Source organism: Silene latifolia, chromosome 1 (genome assembly GCF_048544455.1).
Source record: "Silene latifolia isolate original U9 population chromosome 1, ASM4854445v1, whole genome shotgun sequence".
In the NCBI taxonomy this organism is placed as follows: Eukaryota; Viridiplantae; Streptophyta; class Magnoliopsida; order Caryophyllales; family Caryophyllaceae; genus Silene; species Silene latifolia.
In genome coordinates this window covers 75,134,888-75,156,117 of record NC_133526.1, presented here as the reverse complement: position 1 = coordinate 75,156,117, position 21,230 = coordinate 75,134,888, and the positions used below count along the sequence as shown (strand labels likewise).

General features: G+C 38.7%; 1 protein-coding gene across 4 annotated transcripts; it reads left to right on the top strand.

Annotated features, from left to right (window-relative positions):
* The first annotated feature begins 4,136 nt into the window (after positions 1-4,136).
* On the top strand, positions 4,137-12,398 carry LOC141606534 (E3 ubiquitin-protein ligase RHF2A-like). Of its 4 annotated transcripts, none has more exons than XR_012526753.1 (9): positions 4,137-4,385; positions 6,267-6,411; positions 7,974-8,020; positions 8,882-8,944; positions 9,028-9,136; positions 9,533-9,876; positions 10,042-10,149; positions 10,244-10,584; positions 12,162-12,398. XR_012526753.1 is itself a non-coding variant. In XM_074425715.1 (8 exons), exons 2-8 carry the CDS (start codon positions 6,280-6,282, stop codon positions 10,527-10,529), a joined length of 1,086 nt encoding a protein of 361 aa, XP_074281816.1. In that variant the 5' UTR covers positions 4,180-4,385; positions 6,267-6,279; the 3' UTR covers positions 10,530-10,671. The 4 variants fall into 4 exon arrangements, 2 of the variants coding, with proteins under 2 accessions (XP_074281816.1, XP_074281802.1); XR_012526754.1 differs by having other exon boundaries at positions 4,209-4,385; positions 10,045-10,149; XM_074425715.1 differs by lacking the exon at positions 12,162-12,398 and having other exon boundaries at positions 4,180-4,385; positions 10,045-10,149; positions 10,244-10,671.
* Positions 12,399-21,230: the final 8,832 nt, after the last annotated feature.

The window sequence follows — 21,230 nt, the reverse complement described above, 5'->3', positions numbered from 1 at the left end:
CTCCCATCTCACATCTCTAAAGTCGAGAACAACTAATGCGCTAGGTATGGTTCGTCTAATAAATCATTCAATCTCTCAATGAATTAGAAAATGTATTCTTCATTATTTTTTACTACATTGATTAATGTTTGAAGGGTTTTGTTTATGTAGGGTTAGGGTTTGACTGATTTGATTGAGTAAGGCTTAGTGGTTGATTTTCATAATTGTCCTCATAGATTACAAATTGTCACTTGTCAGCATGCGATTCATACCAGATGATAGTTCGCTTTTAACTTTTGTGCTATAAAATGACGAATTTAAGTTCATATTAGATTTGTTTTTATCTTCTTATACTCGATTCGGATCTTGTTGTTACACTGTTTAAATCACAGTTGCAATCTAATTGATGACCCTTTGTCAATTTAGGCTCTGTGTTACAGAAAATAGATTTCATAATCATAGGGCAAGTACTTGATTTAAAGTAAATGACAAGAGTCTGAGGAGTACTTTATGCTCAATATTATTCTCAGGCTCTTAGGCGGTTCCTCTAATTTTCTGTATTAGTAAATATTAATAGTCACACTCTTATTGAGGTGTTGGTCCAACTACACGAATCATATTTTATTAGTTACAGTCTCTGCCTTATATCGTGTGGATTAATCTCTTTCGCTTTGTTCAAACTTTCAAAAAACTAGCATATTTCTAAGTTGCACTTAAGAAATGACAGATGCATACGTTGAAGCACCATCTATACTCTTTCTTATTAAGGTTTTCAGCATTGCTATGAAATATGAATATGCGTGTTCGCAACAACAGAGGATTACGTAAAATTAGTAGCTCTATAGCATTTGTATAACCTTTTTTTTTTATTGTGTAGGAATTCACATATTAGGGTGGTCTCGAGCTGTATAAACTTTGCATTCCGTAGACAGTACTGCTCCTGTTAATCATAGGGTAAGTACTTGATTTTTTGGCTTCCTTCGATTGATCAACTGCCAACGCTTTGAGGGTTCTAAGAATCTAAGTGTTGTTGCAAGTGCAGCTCCTCAGTATGACTGGATTTTACTACATGGTAGACCTTGTGTTGTAAAGAGGAGTACAACATAAATAAGTAAAACTAGTACCCTCATGAGTCATGCCTTATTATGGAGCTAAAATTCTTTAATGGTCACTTTTTTACTCCAGGTAGAATGTATGCATACCGATGCTATTTCTGCCATACTTTCCTCACTTTATTCGTTCCCTTTGTCTTTTGTCTTATGCAGTGTCAGAATTCTATAGGACACTGAAGACTACAACTAACAAAAGATTGGACCCATGTACCGACGTACCATTGCCTTCTATTAGCCTCTCTAATGCGGATGCTTTCTGGTAATTAATCTTTCTTGTGCTACTTTATCATTGCAAGGAGAATTTTTAGTTATAATCATTGTACAAGGATTCTTAAATATGAAGCCAATCTTGTCGTGGTTCAACCCATGTTGTGGTGTGTATCTACTTTCATGCCACCTTATACATTAACCTTGTCTACTTATTGTATGTGAGAGAGTTGTCCTTGTTGTTACCATAACCATGACATTAGGTTGTATCAGCTAAGAGCGTCATTTGTGAATATGGATATTATTATACTGTTAATAGCTATATGTGATTTCGTTAAGTGGGTAGGGGATTTCAGATTTTATTTTGAATTCCAAGTGCTATTGTTATGCTAGTGAGGGTGTGCAGTATGCACTAGATGAGCAGTCATTGATCATGCTAATTTAGGTTATCATTCTCACTTTAATTAGTAGTGGTATTTGTATTGGATGATAGACATAGGGGATTTCACAAGTGTCCGTGGTTTTGAGCACCCTTTCGAAGATAGATGTCTGACCATGGTTGTTTTTATTTTGTCTTTATTAGCAAATATTGTATTCAAGTTCATATATAGTGTGTGCAACCATGCTGCAGGTGTATAAGCTTTTGACGATGTGCTCATTGCTGATCAACTTGAGGATAACTTGAACTACTACAACGGTGTTCATTGATATTGGCTCATTAACGTGAGATATGACACTTAGTTGCTCTTGGCATTTTACACGTTAATACTGTTTTTGCTTTTCTGAGCATCTGTAACACTACTTGGTGAGCTAAAGGAGATGATGTATTTTTTTTTTTTATATTTGTATTTTGATTAATGAAAGTTACTTGCTTTATTTTATTGATTGGTATTTTTTTTTTGTTTTTGAAATTACCTAAGAGACTGGTTTTGGTCAATAACTGGTTTCAAAAACTATATCAAAGAGACTGGTTTTGTTTATTAACTAGTCTCTTAGGTTCTTGTAATTTTGATTTATTACACTTACCAAAGAAACCGGTTATTTTGACAACCAATTTCTTAAATATGATAAAAGAAACCTGTTCTAATAACCGGTTTCTTAGGCTAAGACACCTATGAGATATAGACCGGTTATAATCCGGTTTCTTAGGCCATTTTTAACCGGTTTCTTAAGCAATTTTTGTAGTAGTGGGGGTTGGGTGTCCCCGATCGGGGTTACCCCCTCATTGAATGATTACGTTTCACTTTGACACCCTATATAAAGGGTGTTGATCCGGGACATATGGAACACCTTTTACACCATTCGCATACACAATTTCTCATAATTCTCTCTAAGTTTAGTAGTCAGATTAGTTTAGTTATTAGCTTAGCTTAGTTTAGATTTACTTTATGTTATAAACATTTCAATACAATTTCCATTCAAGTTATATTACAAAGTTTCATTTCAAGTTATTTCATTACAAGCATTGTTCTTCCATTTCTAGTTCATTTCCATATTGCAAGGTAATTTCTATTACATTTCCATTATGTTTATCATTTTAATTATCATTAGTGTAGTTTACATTTTTCATCATGTTTGAGTAGTTACATTTGTTTAAGGAGTAAGGGAAACCATGCATGACTAAGTAAATTGTAAATGTTAAAATGAGGCTAAGTTAAATTGATAAATTGTTTCTATCACATGTTTGCATCGTCACGTTTAATCTATGTTTAAAGGCCTTATTCATTGATTAAGTTTGTTCATTCATTCTAAAAGTCGAGAGACACAGAATTGAATTAGACTAAGCATGTGTAGTAGGACGACCTAGTCATGGACGAGAGTATCTAGGACCCAGTCTATGGTTGACACTAATATCGTAAGGTGGGTGTCTTTAAGCCTAAACATTTATCGTAAAATCAACTTCCTAACTTGACATGAGCATTTACATAATTAACATGTGTAACCCGACCTCCCTAGACATTTTCTTTATTATTGTTTTATCATCACATCAAACCAAACCAATCAATCAACTGTTAACCTACCGAGATAAAAGTTCAATCCATAACAACTAATTAACAAATCCCGTCTCTCTGTGGTTCAACCCCTACGTACTACATTCATTTGTTTTGTTAGGTTATAAATATTATATTTGCACAGCTACACGATAAGCCTATCAAAGAGTAATGGTTTTTAATGATGATACCTTAACAAAAGATCTTTCCATTTATCTAATATATCTGAGGAATACTTTATTGAAATGGGAAAAATATAAGTGTGTAGAGGGAATATTATTCTTATATAAGGCGGTTTTACATATGAAATAGTGTAAAACTACTAATTAATTAGCTTAAACATCCTTAAAGTAACTAATCATAGTAAGTTTTATTTATTGATTTTACAAGTAGAGCGGTTTTATATAAGACTTTGTCCATATTATTATGATCTCATTTTAATGTAGTCTTATATTATAAGACGGTGTTATAGTAAATTGACTCTAAAAAGAAACAAGAGTTGATGCACATTGCCCTTGTGGCCTAGGTCCATGAGACCATGACTTGGACATGGATGTTGAAGGACAATTTATTTTAGGAAAAATAAAAGAGCAAATAAAATTGAAATCTTATCAACTACAAGTCTACAACCACCAACTTAAAAAAGAACAAATTAGTATACTACGGGCATATTAAGCGTGAATAATGACAATGTTAAACCTATTTTTAGTTGGCATTTGATTTGATTGTAATATTTTATTCTGATTGTAATATTTTATTCGGTGGATGCAATCTTTAGTAAATAAATTAAAAGTCATAATTTCAATGTGGGCCCACCATATTTGTCAATCAATTGAGCGGAAAAATTGTGAACAACTTTTATTATTTTAGTTTAGTGGGAGATGAAATTTAGGCAAAATCAATAATAATTGGGAAAAATAACAGACTTCTATCCATCTTTATCTCATCAATAAATTCCTAGAATATAGGCTTCCAACAATTTCCCAACTATTTTTCCCCCAAAATATATTCATCTCTCACCTTGTAATTTCAAGGAATTTCTGGGTTTTCTCACCTTTTAATTGCCCTTCCATTTCTGAATTTCCTCCCCTTTGAGGTATTCATTTCAACTTTAAACAATCTTATTTGATTACTATATCTTATTTATCTTTTGTTGGGTATTTTTCTAAATGAAATTTCATGCATTTTCCTATTCATTTTGTGTATGGTACATTGATTTCCTGTTTGAAGAGGAAATTATTAAAGAAATAATGTTTGATTATGTATGTACATTTGTCAATGTCAGAAAAATGTTGCTGTCATGATTTTGGCTCTATCGTTGCTGTCATTGTATATTGTTTGTAGGGTTTTTTTTTGTCAGAAACTACTGGGTGTTTGTAAAAATACTACCCTACATTATTTTATTTTATTTGTTTTCGACCTATGCTAAGAGTCTAGACGGAATTGGTCAGTTTTCTGGCTTTAACCTATCTCGTATGAGTCCTTTATGTTTCAAACTTGCTTAGACCCTATTTTGGGAAGTCATGATGTAATTACACGTAACTTTAAGAGATGTTCGTAGTTATTATTGAAATGTGAAAACATAAATTATGCTTATTTGAAGTTAAATTGTGGTTTGAAAGCACTTGATCATTGTTGTTTAGTGTTAAGAGAGTAATGTGAGATAGGTTAAAATTTCGCCATATTTTCAGCATAAGTAGTTTTTGCCCAAAAAAAGAGAACAAAGGTAGTCTAAAACAAGAAAAATAATACTCCCTCCGTACCACACCAAAGGTAACGTAGGAAAAATTGGAGTATTTAAGAAAAAGTGGAAAAAGTAAGGGTAAAGAGGGAAAAAATAGGTGGGGTATGTAATTGTGGGTTGGTAGGTGGGGTATGTAATGACATTTTGTGTAAATATCAAATGAGTATAAGGATAACTTGGTAATGTTGTGGGCCAAATAAGGAATGTTACCTTTGGTGTGGTACGTCTGTTTATAGTAAGTGTTACCTTTGGTCTGGTACGGAGGGAGTATAAGGTAGTATTTTTACAAACACCCCTAAATATAAGGTAGTTTTTGACAAAAAAACCCTTGTTTGTATTATGCTAATCAACTAAATTATTACGATAAATCATTGATGTAGTCAAGGAACAAATCATCTAAAACTGGACAATAAAAGGACATTTTCAGAGAGAATTGATTTAGAGTGCATAGGCTGGTCATTAGGATATGATTTCGAGCTTGAAATTGGAATGAGGGGGAACGCAGATTATACGTAACATGGCGATATTGTATTATTGTATTAAATCTCAGTTTGAGACTTGATCCTAGAATCGGTGTAGCAACATGATCTTGGTCGTTGTGACTTGGTCATATCTTGGTTTTGGAGTTATATCTTGCTTTCCAAATCCCTGACAAGCCTTTTGGGTTCACAGCGGTGTATGGAATAAACTCGAATGCTCTTGTTCTGCTATTTGAGATGGGTGTTGTTCTTTGTAGCAGAAGCCACAAAAGTTGACTGGTCTTGGACTCTTGGTCAATAACATGTGCTGTAAATTAGCTAAATGCATCGTGATAGCCTAAAAGTATAAATGACCAAGGAGTGTCCGAGTGAGAGTAATGCCATTCGATTCTTCATTTTGTTAATTGGATTTCTGTTACTTCTACTTGGTACAGTAGACTGTAGACATAACATTATTGTGTTTTCCAAACTGAAGTCAGTATCTAAAAATTCATTTTGTTAGAAAGATGCAATATGGGTGTTTATTGCTGTATATTTAGTTTGCATCTTTTGGGAGTTTCATATATATAGTGAGACCTTAATCTAGCAAGTCTTGGAGGCTTATCACACTTTTGACAGAAACAAGAAGAAGCAAGCATTTTAGATTCTCCGACAGAAATAGGGACCTCTGCAAATTTCAGAAAGTTAAAGCTTGAAGTCTATATTATCTGTGAGTTTGAATTTCCTTCTTACACTTTTTCTTTGGCTTGGACAGGATTTTTCCAGGAATGGAGGCTACTAAAAAGACTGATGATCGTATGACTTCCCCTGCAGCCTTTGTTGAAGGTGGAGTGCAAGAAGCCTGTGATGATGCATGCAGCATATGCCTTGAAGATTTTTCTCAGAGTGATCCTTCTACGGTATTTCCTTTATGTTGTAGATTCAACTAGGATCTCCTATATGGTGTAAATTTCCTTGTTCTACATCCTTGTTCGAGCTCTTTTTCCACCATAGCATGTTCTAAAAAGTCTATTATCTATCTTTACCTTCATGGACATTTTTACATAAATAGCAACGCGTGTTCTTACTTAACAAGAGTGGATGGGGTATGCGGTATGTGGTTGACGGAAGAAGCGTAGAAAATAATTGGTGACTGAAGCTATAAAAGCAACAACATGGCTGATTTAACGTTCGTTTGTGTTATATGTGTTGGTCTGTTCCCCTCTAACCGTGAACTGGCACACAGGTCTAGCTACACTTCTAGGTGATAGACTTTAGGATTTGAAAGAGAGACCTGAGTTTAAGAGCCTGTGTTTTGATACTATAAGTTGGTTCTCTTTCCAAATATTATCAGCTTGAAGTCACATAGTTGTATATTTGTGGTTTGTTGTGTATTTTGGGTCTATGATCGTTTATCTGTTAGGCGTAGTGGGTGATAAAACAACAACAGCAACAACAACATTATCACATTGCCCGATGCTCTTCCTTAAGTGGATAAGGGGGTGTCAAATGCATTATAGAATTGCGATTACTTTTATCTCTAAAGAGACACTATAGAAAAGAGATTAATTTTATATCACTAAGATGTTTAAGGTCTCTCGGTACAAAAATCAAATAAGTCAACTTTTCTAAACATAAAGCATAATTTCACGACATATATATGATAATTTTTCAAAATCATGATGGAAGATCTTGAACTTCAGCAAAAAATAAAAATATCCCTAAGAAAGAGAGATCTTTATACCAATCCTTTAACGAAATTGTGGACGGAGTTTGTTTATAAACAAGATAGTGATTGTTCTTTCTATTAACCTATTTTAGGGTAAGTAGCATTCTACCAACCTGAACTCACCCCCAAACCAAATTGAACACTAAACCATGCGACAACAATTGTATACTTGGTACCGAGTTTGATCATAATGATTGTACGGCGTAAGGAATGACCAAGCCATATGCTAGCATTTGTATTCTCTCCACTTCCCCCTTCATCTTTGGGGAGGGAATGATATGGTTTTCACTGGGCATGATTGTTCTAGCTGAAAGTTGATGGTGGTTAGTAACATCGGGTCACTGGAAATGTTCTCTTTTATGGGAGTATAAATTAATATAGAAGTAAGTCTGCATAGTGCACTATCCAACGCCCCACCCTCTGCAAGCGAGAGCGAGACACTTGGGTAATGTTATTGTTGCGGACCCATTTATAATGCTGTCATAATTAGATATGTCATTTCAGACATTTACAGTATTGCCCTTCAACGTGTGTATTTGGTGACATTATTACCGCTGGAACACAATGTTGCCAACCTGACAGCAGCGTCATTCTTGTGTGAACATCTTTGAATCAGCCTGACTTACAATGATACCGATACTGAAAACCTGATCCACCAACCCCATGGAGTAACTGCAGTATTCTACGGTTATATTTTTACTGTGTTCGCTGGTTCTTCCTTGGTTTGACTGTGGTTTGCACCTTCATTTTCAGGTTACTAACTGTAAGCACGAGTTTCACCTTCAATGCATTCTTGAATGGTACTAACTCTTTTTTAATCTTTGATTTTTTTTTTTGAAGCATGCATCGTTGGTTAGTTGGCTCTTATTCCTAATGTTATTGAGTTTTACAGGGTGGGTCGTCTTGGTGCATTTTAAAGAAATATAACAATCACGTCAATCTAATATGCTAAAGTAGTGATCGTTTGTAAAAAAATATAGAATATGAAGCTGAATGTTACTGGATGGTTAAAAGCATGAATATATAATGTATTCGGGTTTTTCCAACATACATAATGCTCCATGCTCGTGGGGTTTTAGAGGTTGCTCATCTTAAAACTTCTAACGTAGTTTTATTGGTAACAACTTATCGGGGGAGAAGTTTGGGGGTGAATAAATTTCGTTACCTTTGTGTCCTCGTACGTGTGATAAATTTACTACAGTAGTTATTACACTGCGACCACAAAAAGTTGGTTAAAAAAGTTAGCCGTGACTTGTTGGTTCTATAAGCATGGTATCATCTTCCTTCCCTGTTGGCTAGTCTTAGAATCATTAATATTCCCTCTATTCTACTTTATTCTTCCCACTTGCTTTGGATGTCAAACTTTCCAAACTTTGACCATAAATATACTAATAAGTACACAAAATTTTAACAGGATTTTCACATAGTTACATTTGCTAACAAAGAATCTTTCACAAAATTATAATTTCAATAAAAAAAAACAATAATATAAATATAATAAAACATGCTCAACATGTATATATGATCCCTTGCTGCCCCAATTTAAAGTTAGAAAGGGCGTCTTTAGTGATATTTGGGTATGAATGATTATGGAGAATGATATCATTTGTATGATAAACACGAGTGAAGTTAAACTGACTTTGCTAGGCTGTGCTTTGAAGGTGCCAGAGAAGCTCAAATTGCCCAATGTGCTGGCAAGCAATCGGCCTAAGAGATGCAATGAGGTCTTGTCCACCTGTGTTCTGTCCTTTTAATTTTCAGCTAAAATACTTTTATACTTTCTTACACTTCCCTTCTTCCGGTGTAGTCAACAATTGCTAGAAGCCGTAGAAGAGGAGAGGAATATCACGTCTAATAGATTGAGAAATGCTGCAATGTTCGGTCATCCCAGTCTCGTGGATTTTGACTTGCGACATGTTTGTTTCTTCCGTCCTTATTCTGCGTCTGCTTCCTTTTAGTTACTCCCTCCTAGTCTTTGGAATTGCTCCATTTACTTGTGGCCTACATGTGAAGGGGAGCCTTGGCGCACCGGTTAAGGTGTTGCTTTGTGACCATGAGGTCACGGGTTCAAGTCCTTGGAGCGGCCTCTTGTCAAAATGGCAAGGGAAGGCTTGCCCCAATTACACCCTTGTGGTGGGACCCTTCCCCGGACCCTCGCCTAGCGGGGACGCCATCGTGCACCGGGCTGCCCTTGTGGCCTACATGTGTGAAGGAGTTAGAACACGTAAAATGGGGAAATTTCATATAATTGGAAGAATTAGTTTTTAAAATCTACGTAGATGTGGTGTATCTTATTTCATCGCATTTTCCAGGCATTGCAGTTACCCGTTGGTGCAAGTGAAGCTGACCTTGAAGAACATATATTTCAGCACTTGGCTGCTGCCGTAGGAAGAGGCCGTCATATATCTAGAAGGGAAGGTCAAGGGAACCGGTCATCCTCCCAGCGTCAACGCCCAGTCTTTATTTTTTCAGCGCCCAATGTTGCGACCAGTAATGCTGTTTGGACTTCTACAAATCCAGTTGCAGAAAGTGAATCATATCGAAATAGTGCAGAGGATCAAGTCCCCACCATCTCTCCCTCTAGGCCACAAATTCATCAGGCTTCTTTCCACAGGGTTGCATCCAATGTTTCATCAGTTGACCAGCTGCAGACAAGGTACACTCTTTTTTATATGCAGTTATAGATAGTAAAGTCGTTGAACGGTGGTACTAATGACGTGGGTTCCGTCTGCTATATCTAATGATAAAAAGAGTTATATTAGTTTGTATTGGCTCGATTATTCTGTGTGATATTTTGCCATGATTTATTCTCTACATCCAGAAGCCGTGCTAGTCAATCTTCCCAGGGAAGTCGGGAAACAGAGGAACTGTCGGACTTGCAATCATTGTCAGAATCTATGAGATCTAGGCTGAACACTTGGTCAATGAGGTATATTTCAAAGAAACCGCCATTATTGATTTTTCCGTGATAAAATGATTTGCTTTTAGAATTCTTAGTATTTGCTGAATCTCTCTTCTCAAAGATACAAGGAGTCTATTTCAAGAAACACTAGAGGGTGGAAGGAGAGGTTTTTTGCTCGAAGCACTTCCATGGCTGATGTTGGTTCTGAGGTTCGGAGAGCAGTTCCTTCTGGTTTTGCTAGTGTTTCACGCTTGATGGATCGATTTGATGTTGGGTCCAGACATGCTGTCGAGTCAAGTAATTCGAGTAGCAGGATTGACCCTAGTAATTTGGAAAATCAAGTGATTCATATGAGACAGCGTGGCAAGGCAGGACCTGCTTCAACTGCAAATACGACATCAGATTGAGCAAGCTTTCTTGTATATTAGAAGTTACCGTCCTTACAATTTCTGATTTCTAATGGTGAGTTTCTGTTACTGTGTTGATTCTAAAGTAATATGTTGCTTTTAGAATTTATACGAGCAAGAGCAAGCTATTTTGACATGTCAAGCATATCCTAGTGTCTATTAGCGTGTGGCAGAGGGCTCGTAGTACCTGTTAGAGCAGTCTTTTGATGGAGAATCTTTTGAGCTCGGGTGTGCTGATAACAAAAAGGGTTGCTGCTTTTTTTTTTTTTTTTTTTTTTAATGGATCCGTTTCGACACTAATAAAGGGGATGTTACAAGTCTGTTTCTTTTAACATTTCTTTTTATGCTGTCCTTAAGTGACTTGACAAACACACTAATCAAGTAAACATTGGCACACATGCATGATTAACCATAGAGTAATTTATCGATTACACCCACGCTTAATCCACTTTTTTACATTTACTCCCACGTCAATTTTTATTTTTAAAATTACACCCAAATTAATTGCTCCGTTTATAAATTGCACCCAATATCGGATTCAGGCCTTATTTCCGTCAAATTTGAAATTTTTTGGGTTAAAACATTTATTTTAGGACAATTTTGCCCTTCTTCGTTCCTTTATTATGGCATTGGGTGCAATTTCCGTATACTTTAGGAAATCAGTGATAGATGATTCCCATATTCTTTCCTGTTATGATCCCTATCATCGGTGGTGTGCAGTCACAGAGGCTGGTTATCCTATGACACCATCTAGGTTTGGCGCCATCGGTCCTTTGATTCATAATCAGTCTAGTAAACAGTAATACACCAAGCCATGACGCTGTCTTCTGTCCTAATCAATATCTGGGGAATGATACACATTACGCTACATTGTTAAGCCCAATTTCTAAACCTCAGACTATCTCCACTATTATTATATGTAATCAATCAACCTTTTCCCATATTATATGTAATCACATATTGAGTGGAATGTCAATCAACCTTTTCCCATATTCTTTCCTGCTTCCTTCTTCCTACTTTGACCCTTGATAGATGTTGATGGATGAACAATCTCTCAATATTTAAGGTTTAATTTGGATTATAACGGAAATTTTTGGGAATTTTTATGGGGTAAGTATTTGGGAGAAATAAGGTGAAAGAGTTGTAAATGGGAAAGTAAGGGAAGAGTCTCAGGAATACAAAGAGTCGTACACGCGGGGGCAAATTCGTCATTTCATAAATTTTTCCAACTGAAAATGGCATTGGGTGCAATTTATAAACGGAGCAATTAATTTGGTGTAATTTAAAAAAAAAAAATTGACGTGGGAGTAAATGTAAAAAAGTGGATTAAGCGTGGGTGTAATCGATAAATTACTCTTAACCATATGATACAATGTCTGCTGAATCATCCTGTTACCGCATAGCCATACCAGTGGTGATCAAATTCGGGCTTTGACCGGATATCGGTTGATCCCAACAAAAAATTTGTGGTCCATCCGGGTATATACTATATAGGGCAAGTTGGCCCATGGACAACACTACTGCATACTAAGATTGTCATGCATGCTATCAGTCAGAGCTTACAGAAATTACAGAAATAAGGCTGCGTTGTGATTTACCACTTTTCATTGATGGGTTCATTTCGTGTTGCAGCTCAGGTAGTGATGAAGACATACGGGCACAACAGTGGTAGCGGAACTTGTATATTGGTTTAACTGCCGATGCCAGAGATGCTTAGCTGTTGTGACGAAAACAGATGTCTGGTGGCAGATGGAGCGTTCTGGATGCTTGTAGTCAATCATATTAAATCTTCTTTTCTTTTCTGTGTGTATATATAGCATTGAATCTTGAACAATTTGAATCACAAATGATTGGATTTTCGCATCTAAATCTCAATTTGTGCCTTGTTTTAACCTTGACATTGACTTGAATCCAGATTTCGATCGGGTTTTGGTTAATGTAAACGTAGAATAGCACAAGCAAAAAATAGAGTTAACAGGTTCGCGGCCTTGGATTACAAGGAACACCCGTAAGGCTGTTGTAGTCCCTTAGGTTGCTTCAAAGTCTTTTGAAGAACCGTCCTATATAACAAGAAATGTGCAATGATTTGATCAAGAAGGATGCACTAAATTGCCAAAATGTATAACCTAATTATGAGCGAAACATGTGGCTTTTAGATAGTTCTTTAGATCTTGTTCATCATTATCATTTTGTTTTGATTTGTCGCGATGGACGATGGTAAGAGTAAAACTAGGTGTCGTAAAATACTAGAATTAACCTACCAAATTAACAATTTATAAGCCAAACTATACTCTAGACTACTCTAAATGATAAAGTAATATAGTGCAAGTAAGGGTCGAACCCAAGAGAAGGTCTTTTAAGCTAAAAACTTGAAATGTAAACTATTGACTATTAATGACAAAGATATAGACAAACAATGACTATTCACAATGGCAAACAATAGAGAGACATAAAAAGGGGGGTTTTAGAGTTGTTTTGTGACATGAAACAAAGTGAAATTTGCAATTCTATTCTAACAAGCAATAACACAAGCACTTGATGAGCAAGATGGTTCAATAATTAGGAGAACTTGGTGCAATCCTACAAGTTCCAACTTTTTCTCAAAGCAAGACTCTTTTCTCTTTAGTTTTCATTTACCCAACAACAATCCTCAAGCAAGTGATTACCACTATCTAAGCCAACAATGATAATCCTACTTCAACTACAAATTCTAACATTAAACCATGTAAGAATTGTAACCAAGAGCATGAAGAACAAAACCAAGAGGAAAGTAAATGGGATATCACAAAGATATGTTTAAACCAACAACTCCTATGATACAATCAATTTCTACTCACAAAGGCTGATACTTTAAACCAAGATAACAACAATCATGAGATGCTTCAACAAGTTATTACAAAAGCAAGCAACTTTGCAACAACAAGCAATAGATGAATGAAAAAGAGGCAAGGGTAATTACTTCTCACAACAAAACATTCATCATGTCATTAGAACTTAGAAATTGAAATAAATGAAAGAGTAGAGATTAAGGAGTCAATACAATGATAAAGATGGAAACTTGCAATGGATTACACCAAGTAGGGAAGGATTAGCTTTCCATAGTCTTCATAAAACCCAAAAACAAAGAAAGATTACAACTTTGCATCCAAAAAGTCTTCTAAATTATTACAAGATTAAACCCTAAGAATGAGATTAAAAGAGATGATATGATGGTAGGAGATAATCCCAGGTCTTCAAACTTCTCGAGTATAAATAGGGCTTCACGAAAACCTAGAAAGATTTCCACTTAAGAAGCCCACAAACGAGATTAGAAAAACCCGCAGCGTAGCAGTGCGCAGTCGCGCAAATCTTGTTCCGGCCTGCGCAATAATGCGCACTGCGCACACTGTTTGCGCTGGGCGCGTGACCGGCTCGCATTTTGGGATTTCTATTTTCCACGAGCTAGACCTCTTCAATTGCCTTCATTTCTTCTAGTCTTCATTCCTACTTCTCCCAACTTGTTTCCGGGTTACAAGTGATCTTCTTGTGCCTTATCTTGACCTTTGAAAGGTGCTCTATTGCCGCTCGGGTTCCATGCATAAGGATTATGTGCTCAACCGAGTAAAAATGCACAAGTTACCACCATATAACCGATTGCCAATTGTTAGGAAAAGTGAACCAAAAGACCCATATTAAAAGACACGAGGGTGATAAAATCACCCTCTTAGACCGACACAAAACAATGCTATCAAACTCCCCCACACTTAGACTTTTGCTAGTCCCGAGCAAAACCCGGAACAAGCAACCGCAAAGTCTACAAGAGGGTGTGGGAGGGAATGATCTCTCTTCCCTTTCCTCTTCCTTCTTATGCCTCCCTCAAACACAACCACCGATTAAAAAGAAAAAGACATGACTCAAAATTTTTGCACACACTCTTCACTCACTCACCGTCCTTATTTCTCCCTCGAACAAGACACGACACACCACCAACGCCGACTCATCACGCAACTCCACCCTTCTTATATCACCTACAAGAGATGGCCACTCTCACCTTATCCCAAGGTGGAAGCAAAGTGGCCTAAACAACTCCTAAAACATCCTAATTCACCACTTATATCACCCCCTTATCACTCCAAGCTAAGTATGATCATGCTACTTGGTTGGCCAAACTCCGAAGCAAATCAACAACCAAAGTAGCCAAAATAAAAATCCACCGATTTGGAACAAGTTTTGTGACTCAAAATGAAATTAAATCCTAATCTAGCCTCCTTCCAAGACCCTCCTTATCACTCCCTTCTTATCCCTCCATCTTTTTGGTGTTACAATTTTCAATTTTTCAATTTTTTTAGTGAAAATCCCTCATTTTGCCTAAGGTGCCCTTTCGGGTTTTCACCTTAGCTTTTCCTTTCCTCTCATGGTGGCTCGCAACTCATTTCTTCATTTTGCCCGGAATGCCCTTTCGGGTTTTCATCCCGTCCTCGGCCACCTTCCCAATCTTGCCTAGGCGGGCACCCTTGTGGGTTTTCACCTAGCCGGGATTTTCATTTTTTTTTTTTTTTTTTTTTTTTTTTGAATTTGCATTTGCATTTGTTTGAAAGACAATTTACATATGTTACAATTCTCACTCCCCCACACTTAAATTTCACATTGTCCTCAATGTGAGGGAGTGCCGACTTCTTCAAAAATTTAGTTGGAGGGGCCCGAGCCTTCGCCTTGCTCATATGCCCCCCCGGTTCTTTCTTCTTTCTCTTCTTTCTCTCACTCTCTTGGCCCTCTCATAGGCCTCCTCAACTTGTGGCTCGACAATGGTTGGTTGGTAGGTGGGGTCATTTTGATGGATGGTCATGCCGAAAAGGCCACGGATAAGTCCAAAAGAATCCTCGTGAGCTTGAGCATCTTCATAGGAGTCTTCAACATATTGGTGGTGCCTCTCATTTTGCACCCCGAATTGTTGAGTCGCTTGCTCTCTCCATTCATTTTGGGCCTTCCACATGGCTTGTTGCTCTTCCATGTACTTGGCTTGTTGTTGTTGCCAAGCATAGGCCTCATCTTGCCTCTTAGCCATCCCTTGAAGCATCTTCATTTGGGCTCTTTCGGCCTCCGCACTCAACTTTTGGTGCTCCATACTAGCAACCCTCCATTGATCCAAACTCTCAAGCCTTGGCGCTTGTTGTTGTTGCCAAGCATAAGAGCTATCAACTCTCCCACTAATTGCCTCCAAAGTTCCCCGGGTGTCCTCAAAGTACTTAAACATTTGGTGTTGCCAAGGTGGTAATGGTGGACTTGAGGAACCTCCGGCCTCAAACATAGGGGTGTCTTGAGGCGGATGGGAGGATGAAGGAATGTGTGGGGTCTCATGGAAGCCCCCCTCAATAATCTCAACTTCTCTTTCTTCTTCATGTTGGGAATCATGGGAGAATTCAACGGCTCTCCTCTTCCGAATTTTTGGTGGGGGTGGGTTGGGGAGATTGCCCTCCGGGGGACAAAAGAAATCCCGGGCACGTGGTCCACTCGGGAGGGGGCCATTCAAAGGAAGCTTCATGTATTGCACTTTGCCCTCCCCTAACCAATAACAACTCCATGGAACCGTATCCAATGGAAGAATCATGTGAGTCTCTATCAACCCCGCTTCATTGTATAGGTGATTCCCCCACACTTGAGGTTGCTCTTCCGGAATATCCCCAACCAAACTAGCCACAAAAAGAGTGACCAAACCTCCACAATTTATACTTCCTTTCTTTTCACGTTGCTTGGTCGCACCAACCACAAAAAGCCTTGCCCAATCCGGCACTCCCTCCCCCTCGGGCAACATTGCCCACAAACACTCACGGACCCCATCATTGAGCTTGGTAGGCTCCCCCATCGTAAAGAAAAAACATGAAATCATCCTAGTAAGAATCCGGATGGGGGGGTTTGTGATTGAGGAGATTTTGTCATTGTTTGTCCGGGGTGTTTTCCTTGTGAGCCCAAACCAAGTATCATCCAAGGCCGTACCCGGGATGTTTAAGGAGGAGGGTGATTTGGTGATTCTCAAAATTTCCCTTACCCGCTCAAAGGTTAAGGTATGCCAAGTTCGGTTCAACCTAAAGTTCACCCGTTCATTCCCTCTTTCCCCCGTGATTTCGATGGTTGAGAGGAATTCTAAGGTGTAGGCGGGGTAGGTACGAAGTTGAAGGTTAATGTACCTCTCTAACCCCACCTTAGTGAGGAAGGCAAGGGTGTGGTCGTAAATACCCAAATCCCTCAAGGTTTCCGGGTGAAGAAATTTGGAGACCGGTAGGGGCTTACTCTCAAGGAACCTAAAGTAAGTCTTAAGGTTGTTTGGTAACCCTTCATCCCCCTTAAAAGGTTTGGGTGGTGCATTTGGTGGAGGTTGGTTGGATGAGTCACCCTTCTTCTTAGATTTTCCCTTGCCAAGACCAAAAACCATCTTGTTCTCTTTTAAATTTGCAAGAACAACCACTTAAAAACAACCAAAAATCTGAAAAATTTTCTAAGGGGCAATTCAACAAACACCTTGTGAGCACTAGCACAAAATGGTGTAGCTAAGGTAATTTTGTTGAATATTTGCCTTCCCTAACAGAAAATGATTGCCAAAAATCCCCAAACAAGTAATGACAAGCAAGAAATCAACTCAACTACTCAAAGGAAATTGAATTGAAAAAAAATTAAGACAAGGATAGTGAAGAAAGTTGTTATACCTTCCCGAAAAATCCTCAATCTTGCTTGAATACGGAAGAATGTTGCATAAAAACCCTTTTATAACCCAGAAATCTACTTGAACAAGCTTCAAATCAACCCGGAAAAATTCTAGGGTTTGGGAGATTCGGGGATTTTTGTCAGAAAATTGGAGATTTGATGGTGTTTTTGATGCCAAGGATGAATTTGGTGAAGAAATTGGTGATGAGAAGGAGGGTTGTTGTTGATATGGAGTGATTTGGTTGGATTTTGAGTGAATGAGAGGAAGGAGATGGGGTTTGTGTCGAAAAAGTGTTGGTAAAATAGAAAGGGGAAACACGGGATAAGAGAAGATAAAGAATCCGGGATTACAGACCTGCGCAGGCTGCGCAATCACTGTTCCCGCCTGCGCAAAATTGCGCACCTGCGCAAGCCTTTTGCGCAGGCTGCGCATGGTGTCGCAGTTTTGATGATGATTCTTTTAATTCCAATTTCGTTCCTTAGCCCTCATTTTTGCTCTTTTTCCTTTGTTTCTTCTTCAACACTTCTTCCGATGATCTTTTCTATTTAACCCGACTCTCATCTCCTCTTGGGCACGCCTTCCAAGAGGGTTCTTGCAAATCACTATATCATTAAACAAACCTCAAGTGCCTTTTTACATGTCAAATGCAAATGAAATTAATTCAACGAAAATTAACATGCGAGTAAATAAATTGCGGAATTAAATTGCGGAAATAAACTACTCTAAGAAAGCAATGAAATTGGGATAGAATATTTACAAATTTGCCGTTATTTAACGTCGATGGCTCGACTTAGTCAATGTTGGAGAATCAATCTTTATAAATTGGATCTTCTAAAAGAAGATCCTCTTCACCTTGTAGTTCGATTCCTTTGTAGTACTTCTTCAACCTTTGCCCATTTACCTTTATCACTTTTCCCGAGGTCGGGTCTTCCACCTCCACCGCTCCGTGGGGAAAAACCTTCTTGACTTTGTAAGGTCCATACCACTTTGACCTTAACTTGCCGGGAAAATTCTTGAGGCGACTTTGAAAAACCAACACATCTTCTCCCTCTTTGAAAACCCTTCTTGTGACCATCTTGTCATGCCAAGACCGAGCTTTTTCCTTGTAGATGCTAGCATTGTCATAGGCATTGTGCCTAAGCTCTTCCAATTCTTGTATTTGAAGCTTCCGGTGCAATCCCGCCTCATCGATATTTTGATTAAAAGCTTTGATTGCCCAATAGGCTTTGTGTTCCACTTCTACGGGAAGGTGGCATCCCTTCCCATAAATAAGCCTATATGGGGACATGTCGATTGGGGTCTTATAAGCCGTTCTATAAGCCCAAAGAGCATCTTCAAGTCTCTTGCTCCAATCCTTTCGGTCGGGATTGACCGTTCTTTCCAAGATGTGTTTAACCTCCTGGTTAGAGACTTCCGCTTGGTCATTTGTTTGGGGGTGATATGCCGTAGAAACTTTGTGAAGCACACCATATTTGTGAAGCAAGGTTGAGATCACCTTGTTGCAAAAATGAGTCCCCTATCACTCACAATGGCTTTTGGGAAGCCGAACCTTGAAAATATATTGCTTTTGACAAATGCTTGCACCGTCTTTGCATCATCACATTTTGTGGGAATGGCTTCCACCCACTTAGACACGTAGTCGACCGCCAAGAGGATGTAGATGTATCCATAGGAGTTAGGGAATGGCCCCATGAAGTCTATTCCCCATACATCAAAAATTTCCAAGTAGAGCATCGGTTGTTGGGGCATTTCGTTCCTACGTGATATGTTTCCAAAACGTTGGCATCTATCACAAGTAGTAACGAAAATATGAGCATCTTTAAACAACTTGGGCCAATAGAAACCGCACTCAAGGATTTTACGTGCCGTTCTATGAGGCCCAAAGTGACCCCCACAAGCGTACTCATGACAATGCTTTAGGATGGATGGAATTTCCACATCCGGCACACAACGTCGGATGACTTGGTCTTGACACATTTTCCATAAGTATGGCTCATCCCATATATAGAATCTAGAATCGGACTTGATCTTGTTCCTTTGACTAGAGGAAAATGAGGTGGGAAACTTCTTGGTGACCATGTAATTGACAAGGTTGGCATACCAAGGCTCAACGGCCTTCATGGAGTAAAGGGATTCATGTGGTAAGCTACCGTCAACTACCCCCATAGTCTTCACGAGATCTTCATTGATGTGAAGCCTACTCAAATGGTCGGCCACCACATTAGCACTCCCTTGCTTGTCCTTGATCTCTATGTCAAACTCGCTCAACAAAAGCACCCATCTCATGAGCCTAGCCTTGGTGTCTTTCTTGTCTACAAGTTGCCTTATAGACTTGTGATCGGTATAGATAATGACCTTTGCACCCAAGAGATAAGCCCGGAATTTTTCAATGGCATACACCACCGCTAAAAATTCCTTTTCCGTGACGGTGTAGTTCCGTTGAGCGTCATTCAAGAGTGAAGAAGCATATTGGATCACATATGAAGCTTTGTCATCTTTTTGTCCCAACACGGCTCCAATGGCAAAAGCGCTTGCATCGGTCATGATCTCAAAAGGCCGATCCCACTTGGGTGCTTGAATGATTGGGGCCGATACAAGTCTTTCCTTCAACAAGTCAAATGCTTCCCTACAATGATCATCAAACACGAACTCCACATCCTTGTGCAAAAGTTTGCACAAGGGGTTAGCTATTTTGGAGAAATCCTTAATAAACCTTCGATAAAAACCCGCGTGTCCCAAGAACGATCTCACGTCTCGAGTATTAGATGGATACGGTAAGGTTTTAATCACATCCACCTTTGCCATATCCACCTCAATCCCTCTTTTCGACACTATGTGTCCTAACACGATTCCACTACTCACCATTAAGTGATACTTTTCAGAATTTAAAACAAGGTGAGAGTCTATGCACCGTGATAGGACCATAGCGAGATGGTCTAGACACGAGTCAAATGAGTCCCCATGAATGGTGAAGTCATCCATGAAGACTTCCAAAATACGCTCCACATAGTCCGAGAAAATGCTCATCATGCACCGTTGGAAAGTGCCGGGGGCATTGCACAATCCAAAGGGCATGCGGCGGTAAGCATAAGTACCAAATGGGCAAGTGAAGGTTGTTTTGGATTGATCCTCCGGGTGAATGGGGATTTGAAAATACCCGGAATATCCATCCAAAAAACAATAGTACTCTTTCCCGCCTAACCTCTCTAGCATTTGATCTAGAAAGGGTAGGGGGAAATGGTCCTTCCAAGTGACTTGGTTGAGGCGGCGATAATCAATACACACCCTCCATCCCGTTTGCAAACGGGTGGGGATCAATGCCCCTTGAGTGTTTTTGATTACCGTCACCCCTCCCTTCTTGGGCACAACTTGAGTAGGACTTACCCATTGGGAGTCACTAATTGGAAAGATAATACCCATTTGAAGAAGTTTGATAACTTCTTCCTTGACAACTTCCATCATAGGTGGATTAAGCCTCGTTGTGGTTGCGGACGGGTTTTGCATCCTTTTCCAATCGAATTTTGTGCATGCAAGTGCTCGGGCTTATCCCCTTGATATCCGCGATGCTCCATCCAAATGCCTCTTTATACTTGTGCAAAACATCCACCAACCTCCTCTCTTGATCACTCTCAAGTTGGTTTGAAATTATGAGGGGTAGAGTGTCATTTGCCCCAAGAAAGATGTATTTCAAATTGTCGGGGAGTGGTTTGAGATTGGGGGTGGGTGGTTTAATGATGGATGGAAGGGGTCTCTCAAGGGAAGCCTCTAAAGGAAGAAATGTGGATGGATTGTCATAGGAATAGGAAGAAAAACACGATTTAGTGGGGCTGGAAATTGCGCAGCTGCGCATGGGGTTGCGCAGCTGCGCAGATTGCGCAGTGCGCATTTGGCATGCGCAGGCTGCGCCTCTGCTCGACATTTCGTCCTCAATTTCTTGCACTTCTTTTTCATCCTTTGATTCTTCTAATGGTTCTTCCTTTTCCAATGCTTCTATACTTTCCTGCACATCATGAGACAACAAA